Source organism: Sycon ciliatum, chromosome 13, assembly GCF_964019385.1.
Source record: "Sycon ciliatum chromosome 13, ocSycCili1.1, whole genome shotgun sequence".
Lineage (NCBI taxonomy): Eukaryota > Metazoa > Porifera > Calcarea > Leucosolenida > Sycettidae > Sycon > Sycon ciliatum.
In genome coordinates, this window is record NC_088655.1 from 15,361,857 (window position 1) to 15,383,927 (window position 22,071).

Consider the following 22,071-nt stretch of genomic DNA (forward strand, 5'->3'; position numbering starts at 1 on the left):
GTGTTTGACCTTTTTTGGGTGCAGTCCTGTCACTCGAGTTGAACCTTGGTGTCAAAGTTGTACCCTGCTGGCGTGGTGACCAGGGGATTTGGGCACCCAGGAGCACGTGACCACTTGTTCAACCCTGTTCGATTGGGAATAAAGGAGGAACGCTGCATCGCAGCCTTTTCGGACCAAAACCAGTCGACTCAGCGTCCAAAAGACTACAATATATGGGCCAATCGCGGTCATCCGTGCTTTTATAAGAACGAAATGGCGCTTTTAGTGAGATTTTGCATACAAATCCCCATCTAGTAGGGCGCAGTCACCCAGTTTCGGTGGAAGTGCGCGAGTTCGATTGGGATTCAAGTAGGAAGGGAGCGTCTCAGCTTCCTCGGACCACGACCATTCGACTCAGCACCCCGAAGACTACAACTGGTGAAATTTTAATTTTTGCCTTAACTTCCCCTTTAATGACCATGAATGACATGCACCAGCCATCCTACACATATGCGGCCGTGCACCCCTCACCCCACCCCATAAAAGAGGGATCAGCTACACCCCTGACCTGTATACATGCACTTGTGTGTGGCGGCGTTGCTTGCTTGCTTCCAGGTGCGCAGTACATCAACGTATTCCTGGCTACCCATCGCCCTTTCCTGTCTCCATCGGCACTCCTCGACATGCTACTCAGCCGAGAGGCACATTTCAAGAACATTGACACCCCGGACGGCCGCAAGTCCCGCCAACAAACCCTGTTCCTTATTCTCCGCATTGTACCGCTGTTGAGAATGTAAGTGGAGAAGATTCATAAGTCGTGTTCAACAACTAACGTATGGTGCGTGGAAAGATAGACAATTGATCGATAATATTATGACTCGTTTCCTGCTAACGCTGCTGCTACCTTCACCAACATCAGCACCACTGCTGCTGCTGTTGCCTCTGCCACCGCTACCGCTGCTGCTTCCGTTGCCGCATTGCCGGTGCTGTGACCGATGCTGCCAATGTTGCTGCTGCTGCTGCTGCCGCCAATGCTGCTGCTGCCAATGCTGCTGCTGCCAATGCTGCTGCTGCTACCGCTGCTGCTTCCTTTGCCCCATTGCCGGTTCTGTGACCGATGCTGCTGCTGCTGCTGCCAATGCTGCTGCTGCCAATGCTGATGCTGATGATGCCAATGTCTCTGCCAGCGCTGTTGTACAGTGCACACTTTCCTATTTTTGCAGTGTTTCGCGATTTGCATTGCTCTTTGTAAGTGCTTGTGTACATCTGTGTGTACGTTCGTCCGTGAGTGCATGTTGGTGTGTGCATGGGTGTGTGTTTGTGTATGTGTGTATGTGTGTGTGTGTGAGCTTGTGTGTGTGTGCGTGTCCATGCGTGTGCATGTTTCAATTGTTTGTTCTACTAACAGGAAGCGTTACCAGCTGGACGGCACCGAGATACCCAGTGAACTGGAGAGCAACGTGCTCAACAAGCTACAGAAAACTGTCTACAACCTCATCTGCTTTGGACAACTCCAACTGGCGCTCATGCTGCGGAACTCGCTGATTAAAAAGGTACAGTGAATTCTGTCGGAGACGACCGGTCGAGGGACATTCATTATGTGATCTCCGTGTACAGGTGGTCTCCTTATCCAGGGTCATTTGACTGGAAATACCATCGCTTGGTCGAAGTTGTCGTGGTCCTCAAGGACAGGTGGTCACCTTATCAGAGTGGTCACCTTCACAAGTTCCACTGTATTGTTGGATGCAATACTGCCAGACGCCAAAGAACGGAGCGCCGAAGAACGGAGCGCCGAAGAACGGCCAGGCTAGAGTTTCACCAAGCACAGCATACCGATGTATATACACTGATTCAACTGTGCATGGACTGTACTACATCTAAATAAGAACAGTCTAGTATAGTTAAGTGGTCAAACTAACGGTGATCAACAGGGTACATGCCTGTATTTAGTGACAATAAAACATGGGTGCGGCTTACTCTGGAAAAGACGGTAAATTTCAATTATGAAGTAAATCTAACGTTTTTTAATGAGTGACATTTCTTCATTTTGTTGAGGCTGTAAGACCTCAGATGTGTTATGTGCGAATACGCCTGAAGACTGCAAGGTCGTTGACGTATCTTCTCGTTAATCTATGGATTTTGGACAATTGTTAAATTTGTAACTCGTTGCAATAGCATGTCCTACAGTATGCTGCTATTCGTGTGCTTTTTCTCTGCGTACTGTATCTGTAGGTACTCACACCCATCCGGAAAGATGCCTTGGATCTGGTACTGGTCCAGACAAAAGGCATGAAGCCACCGGATGGATCTCTGCGGTAAGGGATGATGTTGTATTATGTCATTAGTTTCTCACCGCAGGGTGTACCCAGTGATTATGCACGCGAATCGATTCACGAATCGATTCATGAATCGATTCGCGCTATTCACATCACCCCATGTGAATAGAGTGAATGGATTCCGAATGGATTCCAGGGCTCATGACATGAAATCGAACGACTTGAATGCACTTGAATCGATTCATGAATCGATTCAAGTGTGTAATCGAACGCACTCACTGTGCTGACAGTGCTCAACACCGCGGAGGCAGAGCGTAATACAGATGATTGCAAGAGCATGAAACTTGAAGTCGCAGCGAACAAGCCTTGATTGTCCTTGTTGTTCTGTTCTGTATACGTTCTCATACTGGAAAACCGGGAATTTTCGGTGTACTTCTATTTTTGGTACTTTCGGTGCATCCGTTTCATACCTAAAATGTCAATACACCGCACAGACACTAACACACTCTGTACCTATAGAGGACTTTCCAATGAGTCATACCGTGCGGCCGTTGAGGATTCGGGCCAAAGATCATCGAGTTCACCACCGATCACCGGACTTGAAACGGAGCTTGGGTGGCAAAAAAAAGAAGACTGCACTGGAAAGAAACAGTGTTTTTCGAAAGAAGTTCCATTTTGCATACTGTAGTTTGAGAATACCAAAGGGCTGCTCGCGATCGGATGTTCCCACACCTGGATCGTCTTTGAGTTGTTATCGTTTTCCCTACGATGGAGAACGACGGAACCAGTGGATGACGGACACACGACTCGAGAACTTCGCTCCTTATGCAAATACTTCGAAGTACACGAATATTGTTCCATCACTTCGTTGGCGAAGAGAAAAGTCATGATCATCCCTGTCACCCCAGTACGTATCGAATTAACTAACTGACTTGTTCAGCTCATTTGTGGCAGCACCAGTAAAGGCGGAAACACGAAGATGATTCCGAACACTATCAACTTACTTAGTTTGTTGGGGTGCAAGGTATAGCTGGAGTTTGATGATTGATAGTGCTGATGCTGATGGTAATGACTAATGTACCCAGCTCTATTATGCACGTGCCTCTACATGACTGGTGGTGCTAGCTATAGTCTAGTACTGGCTAGCTATAGTCTAGTACTGGCCCTGGGTGCAACTCCGGCATTATCTCTTCCATGCGAGTGTGTATGCTTCATGTTCTGCACAATGTGTATTTCCTTTGTCATGGATAAAATAATACCGGTACTCTGATCGACCTACTTGCGCAATCTTCTTCTGCTTCCCACTTGGTTGCTGCGCTGTGCAGTTCTTCATCTGCTGCGGCACATACTGGTATACCTCATCTTCTGTCTTTCTGGACAATAGACCAATCCCGAAAAGATTGTCTGGGTTCGTGAAAGGGGGCACGCGTGCAAGCCAGCAAGTGTGAAGTCCATCGTTTTGTATTCAGTTTGTGTGTGTCAGCTCATGGCGGAGGAGAGAGAGACTTTTGCTCGCCGAGCTGAAGCTAGAGGATTTGATGGAGTCCTGCCAGCAGCTAGTCAAAGGACCTTCGGTACCTTAGGCAGACCCTGACGGAGTTTGGAGGCTAGATAGCTCTCGGTGAGGAGAGAAACATTCGCTTGGCGATCGACTCTCCGTAAAAAATGCAAGCTACGTAACATAGCGCCGACATACTGCAACAGCTACGATTTCAGCTGACTTCTCGATCTGCTGCTTCACAAAGTTCAACTATTTACAAGTCCTGACTGTTGTAGTCTGAAGCTGGAGTCTCATCGCCCACCTACAGGTAGCTTTTGGAGCTGATGGATTTCCCGACTTGGACTCCTTCCGCAAACTCTCGCAACATTACTACAGTGTATGCTGTGTTTCCGCACGCTCGTGTCGACATGTCACCTATACTGTACATGTACCGGGTCGCGGAGGAGCTTGACGACCTCCGCTGACTCCAAGTTTCCGAAATACTGTCGTCGTCTTCGGTGATGTCGCTGGTGACATTCTCCCCTTGCAGGACGTGCACATAGTTGTCGTCCCAGGGGTAAAGACTATGTTGTCTTTCGAAATAGTTCTTCATCACGCTCGCGCGAATGATGTTTCTCATCATGAACTCGTTCCGACGGTGTGACACGGCGATGGTCTTTGGCGGGGCACTGGCTTGGCGAAAACGATATCAGGCTTCTTGTGCAATATAACATTGATCGGCTGCAGATGAGTACAGTCACTTCGTGGTTGATCCTATAGGAGGGCAGCTGCCAGGAAAGAGGCAGGACTCATCGAAGACGAAGCGCTCGCAACAAACAATAGCACTCGAAACATCTCGTAAGATTTAGGGGCCTATCGCTTTGAGCCACAGCGCTCACAGCCTTGCCTACTTCATCAAAGTGAGCTCTACATGTTCGTTGACCTCTTCACACTACACAGAAGAGCGAAACAAGGATTATGTCTTAGCATTTCCACTCCAACAGCAGACCATTACCAGTGCGAGAGAGAAAACTACAAAGGGCTTTGCTTTCTGTCGCATCGTCTCTCTTGCATGCAACTAACGAGAAAACCGTGTACTTACCCTCGCAGTCACACGCGAACTATCAAACACGTCCTGTGCCGCATGCTGATCAGGTAGTGCCATGTATGTGTTGTACAGTGTACTCTCAGTTGACATGCCCCCTTTCGAACCCAGACAATCTTTTCGGGATTGGTCTATTAGGTACATGTATTCAGCTTCTTGATCTTCTTGTGGTGAGGATCATCTTGATCTTACTTCTTGTGTAACTCTTGCAAAGGCAGTAATGGAGGACACTCTACCGGTAATCAGCAACTGCTTATGGAGAATGCCAGGTCGAGGGACGACCAGGAAAAAACAATTGCTGTATTGGATGTGCATTCATCAGCGTGTTTTAGGATCAGGACAACTAAGTTCGCCACTACACCAACTTTTTGGCTACATAGGACCAATGATGATGATGGCCGTGTTTGACTTTGTCAGCTTTCGTGCTACCAGCCACCGCATGTCAACATTGTCATACTCGTACTGATAAGGAAGAAAAACCCACACACGCACGCACACACACGCACACACACACACACACACATGGATACACTGACAGGCATGCAAAGAGAGAGACAGAGAGAGAGTCAGGCAGCGAAAGAGAAGTGAGACTACTTGTAGGTTATGGGCACGGTGCTCCAATTTCTGCCCAGCTGAAGTAAAATCCATGTACACTATTTTCGTGTAGTGTTCATTGACGGTGCCAGCCACTGGTGAGTGACCCAGTGGTGTAGGTGTTGACATTCAGCACACATCACATTTCAGTCTCCAACGTAAATTCAGTCAAAACAACACTGCACTGCAGCAACATGGGAGCATGCTTCTCCCAGGCCCACCATGCAAGTGCAGTGTGCGCCAAAAAACAATTCCAGGTAATTCAGCAGCTACCCAAGGATGGACAGGTTCGGCAAAAACACTCTGCGAGTGCCTGACGTTTGCAAACGAATTTTGTTGACAGTTGTTGTTTCTTCCTTCGATTGGGCAAGACACGATAATGTGCCAACCCAGTCAGCAATGAGACACATACATTTGTATCCATCAGGGCTATTGTAAGACTTTAGAGAGTCCTTTGCATATGTGCTGGGGACATTCACTAAATATTTAGAGAGGCCTGGATACCCAACGCAGGGGGATTGGCTGAAAGGTCTTCGTCCATAGGTAAATATGGATCAATGTACTGGGCCCACGGATTCTGTCAATCTTCTCGCGGCAACGCCTCTTCAAGGCTGGAATAAACAGTAGAGTAACTGCGGCTAGTAATCCTCGCGACTTACCGAAACTATTCACCACATCAAAGAAAAGCAAAAGTGCTTCACCACTGCGGCGGCCTGCAACATCATTTTCAACCGTACACCGAACAACACATTTGATTCTCTTTTTGCCACCCAAGCACATTTTACCGTAGGACACGGACTTGTCTTATGGGTGATCTTTGGGTGGACACCGGGAAGGCGCCAAAAAGGTGATGTAATGGAAAGTCCTCTATAGGGAACTGCTTCTCTGTACCTAAAAATTTCTGTTCACCTAACCTGGCCTTTTGCTCTCATTCTGAAAATGTTGAGCACGTAAAAATTCTGAAATTTGATTTTATCACAGAGAAAAGGACTACAGCAACTGGCAAGGCGAACTACGAGTGACTCGTGACTCGTTGTGTGCACTATCCTAGTCTTGTTATAACCTGTGCATTCTATGCCACTCTGCTTGTCAGGAGTGCTCTCATGAAGTTTTCCGCTAAGCAAGTGGCCATGCAGATTACGCTGATTGACGACATTTTCGTCCAAGGAATAGATGTAAGTGCCACGGTATAGCCTGTGTTTGTCGTACTCTGTGCCAAGCGGGAATCCTGTATTGACCGGAACGTTTCCATGCATCACTAAGTGCTGTGGATCGAACGTGCATCCCCGGATCCAGCGGACGGTCCCTATCATATGAGGATGGTTTCTGCTGTACCAAGGGTGTCCGCTTAGGGCAGGTTTACTGTGCAAATGTAAGATTTTGTAGTAGGTTAGGGTGGGTTTGCCTTAGAATCCATTTCTGGCGGATCTTTCTGAGATTAGCAAAGTTTAGTCAAAAGTGAAAAATGGATGAGTGTTAGTAGTGTATGTGTGTGTACTCGTGTGCACTCGTGTGTACACGTGTGTACACGTGTGTACACGTGTGTACACGTGTGTACACGTGTTTGCAGGTGGGAGTAGGTGTGGTATGCGATCAGGGATGCATATCAACCCAACGGCTCCAGTTGCACAACTGCAACAAATGGATTCAAGAAAAGTCCAGGAAATCTCGCCAGGGCGGCGTCACGGGGAAGCAGCACCTCAGCTAACCTCTGCATGTCTGTCGGCCCCTCACACGAGGGGACACGTGACCGTAAACGGCAATGTTGTTCAGGACAGGACAGGAGTAGATGTAGGCCTTCTTTTTGTGCCTGCATTTTGCGGACTTGCATTGAATACAGTGGCATCGTTCCAATTATTTTCCCTGTGTGTTAAGAAACAAGAAATGCTGCTTTACTCGCGCAAGCAGGAGAGCAAAGACGTTCCAACGTGGGACTCCTACACTCAACATACCAACCGTGTACCCGCGTGGTAAGATAGTTCCTCCGTGCTTGCAGTTCGGATTGATGATCCATGCTGAATACTTTATCGTCTTCTTGTGGTTCAGAATATTTCATGAAAAAAAGCACTCCTTCGCCACTGACAGCCTATTTGGTCTAGTAACAACGCCGCCGCCATCATACACGGTAGCCACAGTGCTTACACACACCTAAGGAGGATTTAATCTGACTTTTCTTAATAATGTGCACAAGCACCAACTGCAGCCACTTCATTAAATGGAAAACCTTACACACACCATCTTCAATCCAAGTGGTCTCTTCACTGCAAATTACAATAATTCTGAACCTGACTTTGTACTTTCTCTCGACCGTGCTGTGCTGTGTTCTTGTGTGTCTCACCGTCAGGCTTGTGACGCGGATATTCGAGTCACCAAAGCAGCGTGATCGCGACAAGTACTTCAAATTCCTCCTCAAGATTCTGAACGTAAGCGAATGTCAACAGTGAAACATCTAATGTTAGGTGTATTAAAATTTCGGTGTCAGGGACCTGTCAGGTTTCAGGTGAAATGTGAAATAAAGTGACCAGCCTACCCTTCGTATACAGTGAATACTCTAGTGCCTCTTTAGGTGTGATCTAAATTTAGGTGCTTGGTTTCTAAAGTTACACCGAAATAAACGTGTTCTACAGTACTGCCGAAGCCAAGCTGCTGTAACTGCTGCAATGCCCGGTCTAGCTCTGTCTGACTCGAGGTTGTTTCACTTGCACGAATGTGTTAACTCTGAACTGATATGTTCAGCAAACGGACGCGAGAGAGAATGATAGGATCCAGCCAGACTGCTCCACAGCGGAGAAATTACTCACCTCTTGCTGTTTTTTGCCACCTCTTTTTTTCCATATTTGGAAGATCAAACTAGACGCGTGTGAACCTACAAACATAAGATTCCCAAGCACATAATATCTTGACCACCCAGCCACCAGGCTGTTGATAACCTGAATTCGCTATACATGGGATAGTACTCAGAAAAAGGACACGCTTCACTTCTCACACTTTCACCTGACGACAAGGCTTGAAAGCATACTAGTGAAACTGAAAACGTCCAAGATGTTCTTAAAAAGAGCCTGAACTGTGTCCTTTTTCTGAGTACTATCACGTTCTCGTCTCCGAGGAAACGGTCTCTATACATGGCGTAACATAAAGATGAGAATGATGGTGTTTTAGAAAGCATGAGGCACAGAGCGTGTGTGTTGTTGTCGTGTGTCCTTGCCGCAGGCGTTGATGAAGCTTGGCAATGTGTCCACGGCCATGCAAACATACTGTATGATGAAGAACAGATGTGTGGAGCGCCTATGGTGGGGCTTTTCATATGATGAGGTGAGATGCGGAGAAACTCTACCGCTCGTACGGGCAAAAAGAGCTTCTATTGCTTTCGGATTCCTCTAAAACAGAGAGGTTCCAAGCTGTCGAATAGAATGCTCGATGCCGAAAGGCAGAGCTAATTCCAACAATAATAAGAGGATGAAAAAGGTGTTGTTACTCCGAGTTTCATGCGCTAAGCGATCATCAGAAAACAGTAATGAGAAAAAATCCGGGTACTGGTTTATACCTTTGTGCTTTCGGATTCCACTGTAAAACACGAGAGAACGTGTGCTGAGAAAATAAACGATGTGGTCGCAGAACCGTATGGTTGTACCTAGCTTTACTCCAGTGTACAATGGCACAACTTAACAGATGCAGTCGACTCCTGATAGAACGAACACCGTTGTGCAGGAGAATCAGTTCTGCATAGCCGAACTGTTCGTTATAACAGAAATGCACCATACATGTACATGTACAGGAAGCAAGTCATGACTGGCATGTGGGCCATGACAGAATGAGAGCGCTTGGTTTACCTGTGCTCTGGCCCTTCAAGATATGGTTCGTTATTAACGAAAAGGGTTGGCTACAAAGGGTTCATTTTGTGTGGGCTCAAAAAAGGACATGGACAATGGCTCGCTATAGTGACGAAATTTGTTGTATTATGGGAGTTTGTTATAAGTGGAGTCGACTGTACCTAACTTATCAACTGTGAGCAGGAATTTCAGGAAAAATTCCAATTCATAATTTAAGCTAGCTTGGAGAGTGGAGCCCGGGTAGCAAGCTTGCCAACGATACCAAGTTTATCACAATCGGTCGGGGCAGTCCAAAGTTAGACATTTTGTCTACCCCCCTCCCCGAAATGGATATCTTTTTCTATGGCAATCAAATGGGAAATTGGCCCTAGACATCTGTGATAGACATAAGCCTCTTGTACGGGCAAAGCAAATGTGCTTACATAATATTATGACAGAAAATCTCAATACCAAAAAATGAACAAAACGTCAAGAATCTGAAGAAAGAAAAAACTCAATCCAATTCTTTGTTGCCATAACCCAACACAAATCTGAGAAGATGGCAGTTGGCGGTCACGCGGCAACAAAATCACCAAACGTAAGCACTAACAATGTTGAAACATGGTTGCAGGAGACAAACTACAAGTAAGCAAGCAACGCATACAACGATGCAATCAGACAACGAGAGAGCTTGGAAGCTCAGGGCCCTACGCTATGCTTTTATGCTTTTTTGCCTAGCTCATCGTACATGTTATAAGAACTGATGGAATTGTCTTTTTCCGTTCATTGGCCACATCACTGTATTGCAAAAACGTTTCAATCGGTTTGAATATTATGAGTTAGGCAAAAGTATTTGCAGAATTTATTGCGGATTGTTGTTTCTCTAATAATCATCTACTTTTGTTTTGCTCCTTCTTTAATTTTTATCTCCTTATATTGTAAATCAACAAATTTTGGCCGATGAGAAAATCAGAAACCTCTCGATTAGAGAGGTTAAGATGCACGTTATTTCCGACGTGACGCGCAGTTTCACGTCAAATTTGAAATCGATCGGTATTTTTGCTCTCACATGCATCCATTGCTCAATCATGCATCATTTGCCTATATGACAAACGTTGGCCTGCGATTTACTTTGTCCGGTTGGTACCAAGCGGCGAAATCAGCGAAATTAAATCGCCAGCGAACATTAGTTGATTTTAATACAGGAATCGGATTTTCTGGCCTTTTTGTAGTAATACATCTACATTGACCTGTTGAGCCAATGACGACGCCGAATGCATGGTTGCCTGAGGAGCACATTACATAACTTTACAGTCTCCTAAAATACGTATCCTGTCCGACGGCAAAAGAGGCTGCAGATTTAGTTTTTCTGCGCGTCGACGGGATGTCTGCGACGCGAAAGTTCAGCTCGCGTTATTTGGCTCGCACGTCGAAAAAATCAACGCGAGTGACCTGCTGCTCACGTCGAAATTTGGACATTACATAACTTTACAGTCTCCTATATAAATACGTATCCTGTTCGACGGCAAAAGAGGCTGCAGATTTAGTTTTTCTGCGCGTCGACGGGATGTCTGTCCTGACGTTTACTGGGACCGGCGCTGACTCTGCCGATCACGGCGTTCTGGACTCGACGGGATGTCTGTCCTGACGTTTCCTGGGACCGGCTTAGACTCTGCCGATCACGGGCGTTCTGGACTCAACGGGATGTCTGTCCTGACGTTGCCTGGCACCGCCGGACTCTACCGACCACGGGCGTTCTGGAGTCGACGGGATCTCTCTTCCGACGTTTCCTGTGACCGGCACTGAATCGCTCGTTCACGCTTATTTTGGAGACGACGGGATCTCTCTTCCAAAGTATGTTTATGCTGACGCATCCTATCACCTTATCGGCGTCTATTCTAATTTAATTTCCTCCTCGTCTCCCTATTTCTTTCCAAATCCCACTCTACATCAGGGAGTCGTATGCATAATACGACGAATATTGGTACGGTACGGGACAGATACAGGAGCCCGCAAATATTGTGGACAGCTGTTATGTACAATCCTGTAGAGCCTTTGTAGTCACAGATACGGGACAGATACGGGACAGATACGGGATAGCGCCAGGCGTGACATAAACAAACAAACAAACAAACACACAAACAAACAAATACCAAATTAAAGCTGTGTGGACCCTGGCTAGCGCCAGACGTTACTGAAGTAACGTCTTCTGCATAGCTACGGGAATTAAAACACGTTTAATACCGTCTAGGCCACTGACCTGGACAGGCAGTGGTGCAAGAAGCCGTGGTCTCGCCTACGGCCATACGAACCCCAAACATCTGTGATGGGCATTGTGACCAAAAGATTCTAACACCAGACAAGAGAAAATCATGCACAACGAAAAATCACCCGAGACGGAGGATCGTTGCAGGTGCAGGCCATTTGAGGGTTTTGGGGCAGCTCTTATTTACGGTATACCTGGCTGCATTGGAGTCTGAGAGCAATAGACCGATCCCCTTATTATTGTCTGGGTTCGAGCAAGGGGGCAGCTCCGCAGTCGCGTGGGATCCTGCTGCACACACGCGACCAACCTCACCTCGGCTGTGCGTGACTTCTCGCATGCGAAGTGCAGAGCACGCGAAATCTACACGCAGTGCAAGCCTGTCTACAAAAATGCCACAAGGACTTTTGATTTGAGCTGTTTTGTTTTTGTTTAGATCTTCCTTTTTACGACTCCAGGATGCCTTTTCAGGATCATTGCTGCGTTCCTCACTGTCAGAACAGGAGGACGAAGCAAACAAGTCATTTCACTCCTTTCCTCGTGTGGAGCCACAGCGGCCTGGAGCAAGCGGATCCAGGCTATTCCCCGTGAGGAAGGATGTAGTTTTAGGGTCACTCTGAATATTTGAGTTGCAGCGATCATTTCGATCCCGAAGTCGAAATCGTTTTGCCCAGCTCTACAAGGGCAGGATGAGTCCAGGAAACCAAACAGCTGTCCTACGGTACCAGGTTTGCTTTTCGCAAGAGAGTGGAGTCTGGACGCTCTGCTCCCCATGCTCGCAAACAGTATTTGCTGAGCCTAGTGCAGTTCGGTCATGGAAGTGCAGCGTCTGCATCACGAGCTCCCCATGCTCGCAAACCAGTATTTTGCTGAGAGGCAACGGCAATTTAAGTTGGAAAGGAACCTGGCGTAGTGCAGTTTGGTCCTGTAATGGAAGTGCAGCTTCTGCATCAGGAGTTGGCAGCAAGTAGAGCTCGTGTACAGAGTCTCGTGGAGCAGTTGGACGATGGGGTGAAGAAAGCCTAAAAACAGCTTACGTACAATAACATAAAGAAAGACCCCTGAGCCGCTCCAGTTTCTGACTGGTTTGCCTTCAGGTGTTTGGACCGCTCTGTGGGACTTCTTTGAGCCTAGCCGAGAAAATGTACTGCGCCGAGCCAGATCTGCGAAGACGGAAGCTGAGGGACGGCGGATACAGTTGGAGGTGGCCGTAAATCGCCAATGAGCATGTAATGGAGGATCAGCTGCTATTGGCATTGATGTGTCTAAGCCTGGGCCGAATGGAACAGAAGCTGTCATGCGTGGCACAAGTTAATCATCCGTTTCACGGTATATACTATATAACTAGCTGAGCTGGAAAGATGTCTTGTTCCTCCGTTTGGGCATGATCCCCATTTGGGCGAGCTGGCGAGATGTTCAGTCATCAATGCCATGTACCGCAAGACATTCTGCATTGTGGATGAAACAGTTCTATTTTGCCATGCACTTAGGGTTCTCGCACCGGCTTAACAAGACCCAACAGATCCTTGCGCTCTTATTTTCTCCCATGGTAACATTGCTGATCACAACACCCGGTAGCCAGTCGCAGATGCAACCAAATCAACCAGGTTCTCTTACTCTTTTTTTCCCAATACTGACACCAAAGGTATACCAATATTTGCATCGAATGCAGTGATGATTTCAATACTGTCCACTAGTACAACGCATTACCAGACTGGCATATAATCATGATAATATTATCCATTTCGCAATCGCTGTCATTGCTTTCTTAGATCTTCAATGATCAATATCGGACCAAAACCGTCTATCATCTTATATCATCGTTAGTATCCTGCTACTATCCTCCTCTAACGATGAGCTCGAAGAAAAGAACCAGCGGTCTAGAGGCGTAAACAATATCTGTCAACGGAAGTGTCCTTGCTGTGCTGGTGTGTTTATGCTTCGTGCATTAGTTCGGCCAAGAGCGCATGGTGGTGGCGGGTTGAGGATGTTAAATATACTAGAAAATAGTTCACTCTGAACATGCAGGGGGGTATATTCATAGGTTCGAAAGAACCGCACACACACTTTGCTGCAGACAGCGTCAAGCTTTGGCCCTCGTGCTTCGAAGAGGGAGCAATCCACTGCGCTACGCTTGCGATTAACAGCAAGCTTCGACTTTTCAAAGGTACGACTCATCATTGGCTCTGGGGTAATGTTCCTGGAACAAATGCCCCGTTGCCAACTGAGGGCCAGGGAGCACGCAATCTGCCTTCCTGGGCGAGAAGTGTTCCAGCACAAGAAGCAGCACGAATACATGCTGACAAAGACCACCATCACCACCAGCCGGCACACAGCACACTGTTCTTCAAACACCATCCACTCCGTCCATGTGTTTGCACTGTCCTCCTCTAGCTCTTCGCGCTCAACAAATACCACGCACTGCTCATCGTTTTTGTTATGCTTCCTCTGGGTTGGCTAGCCCTTCGACTTGACAAAACAGCGATCACCACTGCACTGCTATCGTCACCTCATAGCAGTCGCTTCCACCAGTGGCTTTTCCTGTCTTTGCAAGGTGTCCAAGGATGGCTGCTGTTGTCACTACAGGCAAATCAGAAGTACTTAAGTGGCTGATGTCCAACCAGATCGTTGGAAAATCGATTTTTCCACTTCAGGGCTGCTGATCGCGACTTGGTGACTTGGCAGCACCACGGTTACCTTCATAGAAGATGGCTCTGGAGAGGAAAAGACAGACCAGAAAAAGGTTACTATTATCTTCAGCACCGATCGCAAGGAGAAAGAAATATGGTCTGCTGTAGCCTAGGCACAAAATAAATCTCACACACGATTCGCGATTCGAATATTTCAACAACAAAAAAACTCACCTCTGGGGTAACTCCTGTTTGTGGCCCGAGATCGTTCCCTCCCGCGCCTTGAAAAATCCTGCAGCGGCATCACAGTCCATGTCTCTCTCGGAGACTCTGCTCCTACCAGCAGGAGGTTTAGCACCGCTCGAAGCCATCGCAAACTACTTGAACTAAGCAGAAGACATTCCAAAACAAACCTGAAACACACTGTCAAAGATGCTGTCACGTTCAAAAACTAGCTCGATCGCGAGTGAGGTTGCCCATGCCCCCGTGCTCGAACCCAGTATAATAAGGGGATCGGTCTATTCTAAAAATGCGCGCAGACTGATCTAAAAGACAATGCTTGTTGCCGCGTAATGTTTGCTGTTCAGAAATTGTCGATAGGTTAAAATGTACATGTACATGTGTGCATCATTTTGACCCTAGTTGTTGTCCAGTGTAGTGAAATGCCCTTCATGTTTTCTCTCTCTCTCTCTCTCTCTCCCCCCCCCCCTCCCTCCCTCCCCCTCCTCCTCCCTCCCCTTATGACATGCAGTTGATGGAGAAGAACACTCTTAGCAAGCTGATCGACACCAGCAGAAGTTTTCAGAACTACCGCAACCACATCAAAGAAGCCATGAAGGAAAAAAAACCCGTCATGTTGTTCCTGTAAGTCATAAATCTACAACTTAGTAGTATGAATTTCTCTTGCCACTGAAACTTTTTAAAAGTGGCTTGTTCAGGACAAAAAAAAGAAGAAGAAGAAAATGGCGACAAGTAGAGAGGATGTCTTATGTCTTTGACATGCTGCCATTCTTTTGAAAAAAAAAGTTTTTTCTGTGTGTTTGCCGTTTGGCAAGGCCAGTACGGCATGTGTGCAGCCTACTGCACTAGGCTGGCGTCTGCACTCCCCTAAAGAGGAGGATTGTTGAACGACGCAGGTCTCCAATCACATCACATCACCATCACTCAGTGTTGCACCGGCTGGGCATACATGGCGGTCGAGACCACAGGTCGACTAAGTGTGCTGAGCCCCACCACCATGACACTCATTACAAGATGGTTGGAGTATGGAAGTTCGTAAAAAAAAATAAAAAAAACATGCCAGGCATTTTGAAACAGTTTGTCGTCGTGTTATCAGAATGAAACATTGCTTCAAGTCTTTGTTGCTGGATGTGCTTGAAGTCGTACAGATGATTTTTTTACCAGTTAGTACTGGTGTGCGTGCGTGTGTGTGTGCGTGTGCGTGTGTGTGTGTGTGTGTGTGTGTGTGTGTGTGTGTGTGTGTGCATGTATGTGTGCGTGCGTGTGTGTGTATGTGCGTACGCGCGTGTGCGGCTGTGGGTGCACATGCCTGTGTGTATATGCTGCTGCGCAGAACGCGTATGATGGGTGACCTGACACTGACCAACCAAAACGAAAAGTACTTGCACACGGGAAACCCAGCTGAGGACGGCAAGTACTTGAACTATTGCAAGCAGCTTCGGCAGTTCAGTATCTTGTCTCAGTTCCAGAAATCGCGACTCCTGTAAGTCCTACCTACACTAGCGGCTATTTGAGTTTGAGTTGTTGCGGTTGCGTAACCCGACTTTCCAAGAAAGGTCGTTCCCCTTCTTCTGGGTTTTAGCCGGTGTGGAGAAGGGGGAGGGGGGGGGGGGGGAGGGAGGGATGAAACGGGAGGAAAAGGGGTTATGTATTTGAAGTACAGTAAAATCTGTCAAGGTAACCAACCACTCTGACAAGGCGATCACCACCTGTCCTAGAGGACCCGCAGTACCTCTAGGACCAAGGGATATTATTTCCAGTCAACTATTGACCGTGGATAAGAGGACTACTTGTACACGAGGTCCGCATTAGTAAAGTTCCTTGAAGGGTCGACTGAGACAAGTTTTCACTGTAGCTCTCAACTATCCCTTGTCTAGATGTCTGGTGTGTTTCGTATTGTATTGTATTTTATTATTTTACTTGGGCATTCCCAACAGACCCTAAGGTCTTCTTACAGGGTGCCCAAATCTGGTATCAGACCACAGTATTGAAACATTGTTTGAAAGAAAATTGGAGGAATCACCCTTGTTCCTAGTGGTGCAAAAACCAGTCGCTCTATGCCCCCTCCTGCTGCTTCTGCTGTAGCTACGGCTGGTGATACTGCCACTGTTGTCGCTCTGGTGGCTGTTGCGACTGCTGCTGCTGCTGCTGCTGCTGCTGCTGCTGCTGCTGCTGCTGCTGCTGCTGCTGCTGCTGGTACTACGTGTATAGTGTTTGTTCTGAGAAGAACACTGATTGTCATTGATTGTGCTCACGGTTGTACTCAGGCCTTTGTTTGCTGTTGTTACCATGTTGAATACTGCTGCTGCTGCAGGGACTACACATCGAAATATGGGGACAAGAAGAACCTGGAGATCTGGAGTATATTCGACGGCTTCAGAGACGTCATGAACATGGATGTAAGTCAGCTGCTGTGACTGAAGGGAGTGAACTTTCGGACTAACTCAGTGCAAAATCCAGAGCGGCATAAACGTTGCTGACTTTTTGACGGCTGAACATCAACACACAATCCCTATATTATCATGAGTAGCAATAACATATTAGAGAGGTTCTGCTACACGGAACTACGTACCAAACTCCGTGTCAACTGCAGTGAAGTTTGACACGGATTTTTCGTACGTTGCACCGGTTCTGCTGTACGTAGCATGCTCGAACCAGGGAGTAGTACTACTCCCTGGTTCGAACCATGCACGAACACCCCGCCACACATATGTACATGTACTCTGTACGCTCACTTTTCACACGGAGTCCGGTCCGTGTGAAGCGCGCTTCACAAGGAAAACGGTATGACAAAATCCGTATCAAACTAAATCCCGTACCGCGGTGAAGTTTCCATACGTACTTTGGCACGTTTTACCGTGTGGCAGAACCTCACTATTACTTTACCTCCACGCATCATGCGTTGCACAGTAGTATTATAAGTACTTATTGTGTCAATGCATATTGTAGTATTATAAGTACTTATTGTGTCAATGCATATTGTAGTGTTATAAGTACTTATTGTGTCAATGCATATTGTAGTGTTATAAGTACTTATTGTGTCAATGCATATTGTAGTGTTATAAGTACTTATTGTGTCAATGCATATTGTAGTATTATAAGTACTTATTGTGTCAATGCATATTGTAGTGTTATAAGTACTTATTGTGTCAATGCATATTGTAGTGTTATAAGTACTTATTGTGTCAATGCATATTGTAGTATTATAAGTACTTATTGTGTCAATGCATATTGTAGTGTTATAAGTACTTATTGTGTCAATGCATATTGTAGTGTTATAAGTACTTATTGTGTCAATGCATATTGTAGTATTATAAGTACTTATTGTGTCAATGCATATTGTAGTGTTATAAGTACTTATTGTGTCAATGCATATTGTAGTATTATAAGTACTTATTGTGTCAATGCATATTGTAGTGTTATAAGTACTTATTGTGTCAATGCATATTGTAGTGTTATAAGTACTTATTGTGTCAATGCATATTGTAGTATTATAAGTACTTATTGTGTCAATGCATATTGTAGTGTTATAAGTACTTATTGTGTCAATGCATATTGTAGTGTTATAAGTACTTATTGTGTCAATGCATATTGTAGTGTTATAAGTACTTATTGTGTCAATGCATATTGTAGTGTTATAAGTACTTATTGTGTCAATGCATATTGTAGTGTTATAAGTACTTATTGTGTCAATGCATATTGTAGTATTATAAGTACTTATTGTGTCAATGCATATTGTAGTGTTATAACTTATAAGTACTTATTGTGTCAATGCATATTGTAGTATTATAAGTACTTATTGTGTCAATGCATATTGTAGTGTTATAAGTACTTATTGTGTCAATGCATATTGTAGTGTTATAAGTACTTATTGTGTCAATGCATATTGTAGTATTATAAGTACTTATTGTGTCAATGCATATTGTAGTGTTATAAGTACTTATTGTGTCAATGCATATTGTAGTGTTATAAGTACTTATTGTGTCAATGCATATTGTAGTGTTATAAGTACTTATTGTGTCAATGCATATTGTAGTATTATAAGTACTTATTGTGTCAATGCATATTGTAGTGTTATAAGTACTTATTGTGTCAATGCATATTGTAGTGTTATAAGTACTTATTGTGTCAATGCATATTGTAGTGTTATAAGTACTTATTGTGTCAATGCATATTGTAGTGTTATAAGTACTTATTGTGTCAATGCATATTGTACGCCATCTGTCACATGTTGCTATTATTCTATATCTTCATGCAACCCATGATGGAAGCCTCCATTTTGGTCGCATCTTAGTTGAAAGAGTGTGCTTTATATGGTGTTCTCTTGTGCAGGAGATGTACGATTCTTCGAAAAAGCTTGCTCCCACTGGTCGTCCGACTTAATCGAACGCCTGGAGAGTGTGTGGTTGCGCGCTAGTGACGACCTGTCCGTGGGTGTTTGCCCTCGCTTTGCCAGCCAGCCTTTGTCCCGCTGCTACTAGGTCGCGTCTGTGTGTGATGCAGACGCGATGTGCGAACATGGCAGCTGTCAACGGGGTCTTTGGCGGAGGTGGTGTTGTGCCCTCCGATCATCTGCCAATGCTTCTTGTAGCAACACTGCACCTGCTGATCTCGTAGCAACACTGCACCTGCACCTGCTGATCGACTTGCTGTAGGGGTGACAGTACTGCTGCTACTCACTGACTATCACTCGTGTTTGGCTGAGCACACTGCTCCGATGTTGTGCACCGTGCAGTGTGGTGATGATGATGATGGTGATCTATCTGTTCTCTGTTTTCTGTCAATGTAATGATGTCGTCCGTTGAGTTTGTCTTACGGTGGTGATGCTTGGTGCGAAAGTCATCGTCATCGGGACGTGCTTTGACGTACAAAGCTGTCTTTTCGTCAATTTAATGTCGTCAGTGGTGTTTGTCTTACGCCGTGGTGGTGCTTGGTATGTACGAGCTGCGTCGTCGTACACACCTTGGTCAATAGCTGCCCGGGGTGATTGCCAAGATTGTAGTCAGGTGACAGCTACCGTACTGCTACCTGGTTCACCTCTGCACCACGTCCTGATGTCATGCTACAATGTCATTCCATATTGCAATGATGATGTCATAATGATGTCATGATGATGTCATTCTGCAGGATCAGTTGGCAGTGGTAGTGAATCGCTTCTGACAGGACTGCAACCCTAAGTAACAAAGACTGATTCCAACCATTGCGCGGACATGGAGCGGCATAGCAGTTTCGCTGGCAGTGTTCTGTACTTACCACCGTGCCAGTGAACGTTTCAATGTACCAGTACTGCACTCTTATTGATCAGTCCTCGTTTACCGTGCCTCTCGTCGTAAGTTGTTGGAAGGAACAGGCCGTAATGAGATATCTTGCTGTAACTGCATCTTGAGCATGCGGGCCCATTTTTACTTGATAGTTGCTATGCATTGCTGTTCTGCTGTACCCGTGGTGACCAACCGCCAGCCAAGTGTCTCTCCCTTGAGTTGACATCAATTGATGGAAAGCCGGACAAGTGCCATCTTGTGTTGTCATTGTGGTTGATAATTCCGGTCCAGGTAAAGCTGTATTCTGATGTTTCTTGGCTGCGTGGCGGTTGCATACAATTTCGGAGCCCTGAATGCTTTTGTCTAAGAGATATTGACCAAGACACCGTTTGTCTTGGTTTCATTGTCTGGCCCTTACATGTACTATCGCACACAGGTGGGCTATTTCAGTGTCTGGCCCGCATTATGTACTATCGCTGACTCTATTCCGGATACTGCTCTGCAGTGTGCGGTTTGCCCTCAGACCGTGCACATCACGGTCCACCGTTTTCTGCACCTGTCTGTGCTCACTGGTCATGCCCTGTGCCGGCCGCCTGTGCCTCGCTGACTTGCCTGCAAGTGCATGTGCTGAGAGATCAGGGTCCTGGCCATACTGTCATCTGCTGTGTAGCCGTGGGCACGGTGCCGAAACGTTGTCACTTCAGTTGACGTCTCCAGCTCTGTGGTGCTGCACATTAGCGCACTGCATGCCACTGGTAGCCTCGTAGTGACGATTCTTGCTCTGCGACACTGACAGTTGCAAACTTGCTCTGCATGGCCACAACCTTTGCGCCGACTCCTGACCGGCCCAGTCAGCGGCTGGTGAAGTCACTCTGGACATGTCAACTTTGCAAGTATTCAGGCCGCCGCCAAGAGCCAATTCCAATCATATCTGATGATACTGGATTTTGCTGTACAACTCTCTCACAATGTTGTACCTGAGCCGAGCAGCCGCAACGCTTACGGTACTTCAAAGTACGCTGATGATGATGTTGGCCAGATCACGTTATATATGAATCGTCCACTTTCCATTTTATTTGCAATTTATCAAGTTTTTCTTTTCTTTTTTCGAAGCGAATATTTCTCCTTTGGTGTTGTCCCGTTTGTGTCCTTCAGAAATCCACCTCAAAGGCTATACTGCATGGCTGTGAGCAGCTGACGTCAAATTGCAAAATTTTAACAATTCTATAATTTTATCCCCCTCCCCCTACCCCGCTTTTATGGCACCACCTGACATATGGGCTGATTTGTGTTAATTAAAATTAATTAAAACAACGATGTGTCGCTGGTGTGATCGTGGGCAGTTTGCTGGCACGTGCTGGCCCAGAGCATGGCATAGCCAACTCCTGGGTGACTCAGACTGAAGTGTGCCTGTACGGCTGGTGAGTGGGGCTAATACAGGGTCCATCATTACGATCATTACCCTATGCCCCGCAACACACACACAAACACACACCTCCCCTCACCTCAGACCTGCGCATCGCGGAAGCGATGATAGCGAACAGCAATGTTAGACATAGCAACACACAGACACAGACACACACACACACACACACACACACACACACACACACACACACACACCGTGACACACACACACACACACACACACACACACACACACACACACACACACTTCAACTACGCTATCATTCTACTGGGACGACTCATCGTAGCTCCATACATCTTTGCGGCAGTGCCGTAGCCGTGTGACCAGGATTAGGTGCATGCCGGTCCGGTCAAATGGGTTACTTCAAGTGAACGGAAATGAACAATACTTCCAGGCGCGTAGCTCGTGTGAAGACAGCGTAGTCCGGTCAACACACCAGCAAACTGCCTGTCACACTATATAGTCAAAACAGGCAAGATGTCGGCTATGACTATGAGGTTGCCGGTGGTGCATGGTCACCACGCGCTACGGACATGCTCTGGTACATGGGCACCACACCACATGCAGATGCGAAGCTACGCCTCTGATTTCAACCCGAGGCTGCCTGATTTTCATCCCTAGCTAGATCTGCATGATTGTACGGCCCTGAGCTGATGTGTGCAGGTGGGTCATGACCAGGTGACCCCTCGGTCCTGTCTGGCTACACATACCTCTGCATGTTGCCATAGCAACATGTAGCCGGCTAGCACAGTACCCCCCCCCCCCCCGGCCCCTGAACACTGGAAGAGCAGTTCATGAGGAATAGAGTCACTTTCCAGGTATAGTCCGCAGGCCAGGGTTGAAATTTTTCGAGATAAAAAAATCTCGCTCCCGCTCAGGGGGGACCAAGTTTGGTTGTGGCGAACCGAAAGAGGACCCCTCGGGCTACTCGAAACTACTTTTGGGTATCCCCGGAGCTGGGGCTTTCGTGCGGAGTAAGCCCTTTTGGTTCCAATTTTCGGAACG

The 22,071-nt window shown here is 46.5% G+C and overlaps 1 protein-coding gene across 1 annotated transcript; it reads left to right on the forward strand.

Moving 5' to 3' along the window:
- Positions 1 to 594: 594 nt before the first annotated feature.
- Positions 595 to 20,965, forward strand: LOC135829503 (proline-rich protein 36-like; the record flags this gene model as incomplete). Its single annotated transcript, XM_065341908.1, is given in 11 exon segments — positions 595 to 772; positions 1,388 to 1,532; positions 2,212 to 2,294; positions 6,528 to 6,609; positions 7,310 to 7,404; positions 7,779 to 7,857; positions 8,645 to 8,746; positions 14,888 to 15,000; positions 15,710 to 15,859; positions 16,691 to 16,775; positions 18,709 to 20,965. Coding segments are annotated over 11 exon segments (1,163 nt in total), but the record flags the coding sequence as incomplete, so codon positions are not given.
- Between the last annotated feature and the right edge of the window lie 1,106 nt (positions 20,966 to 22,071).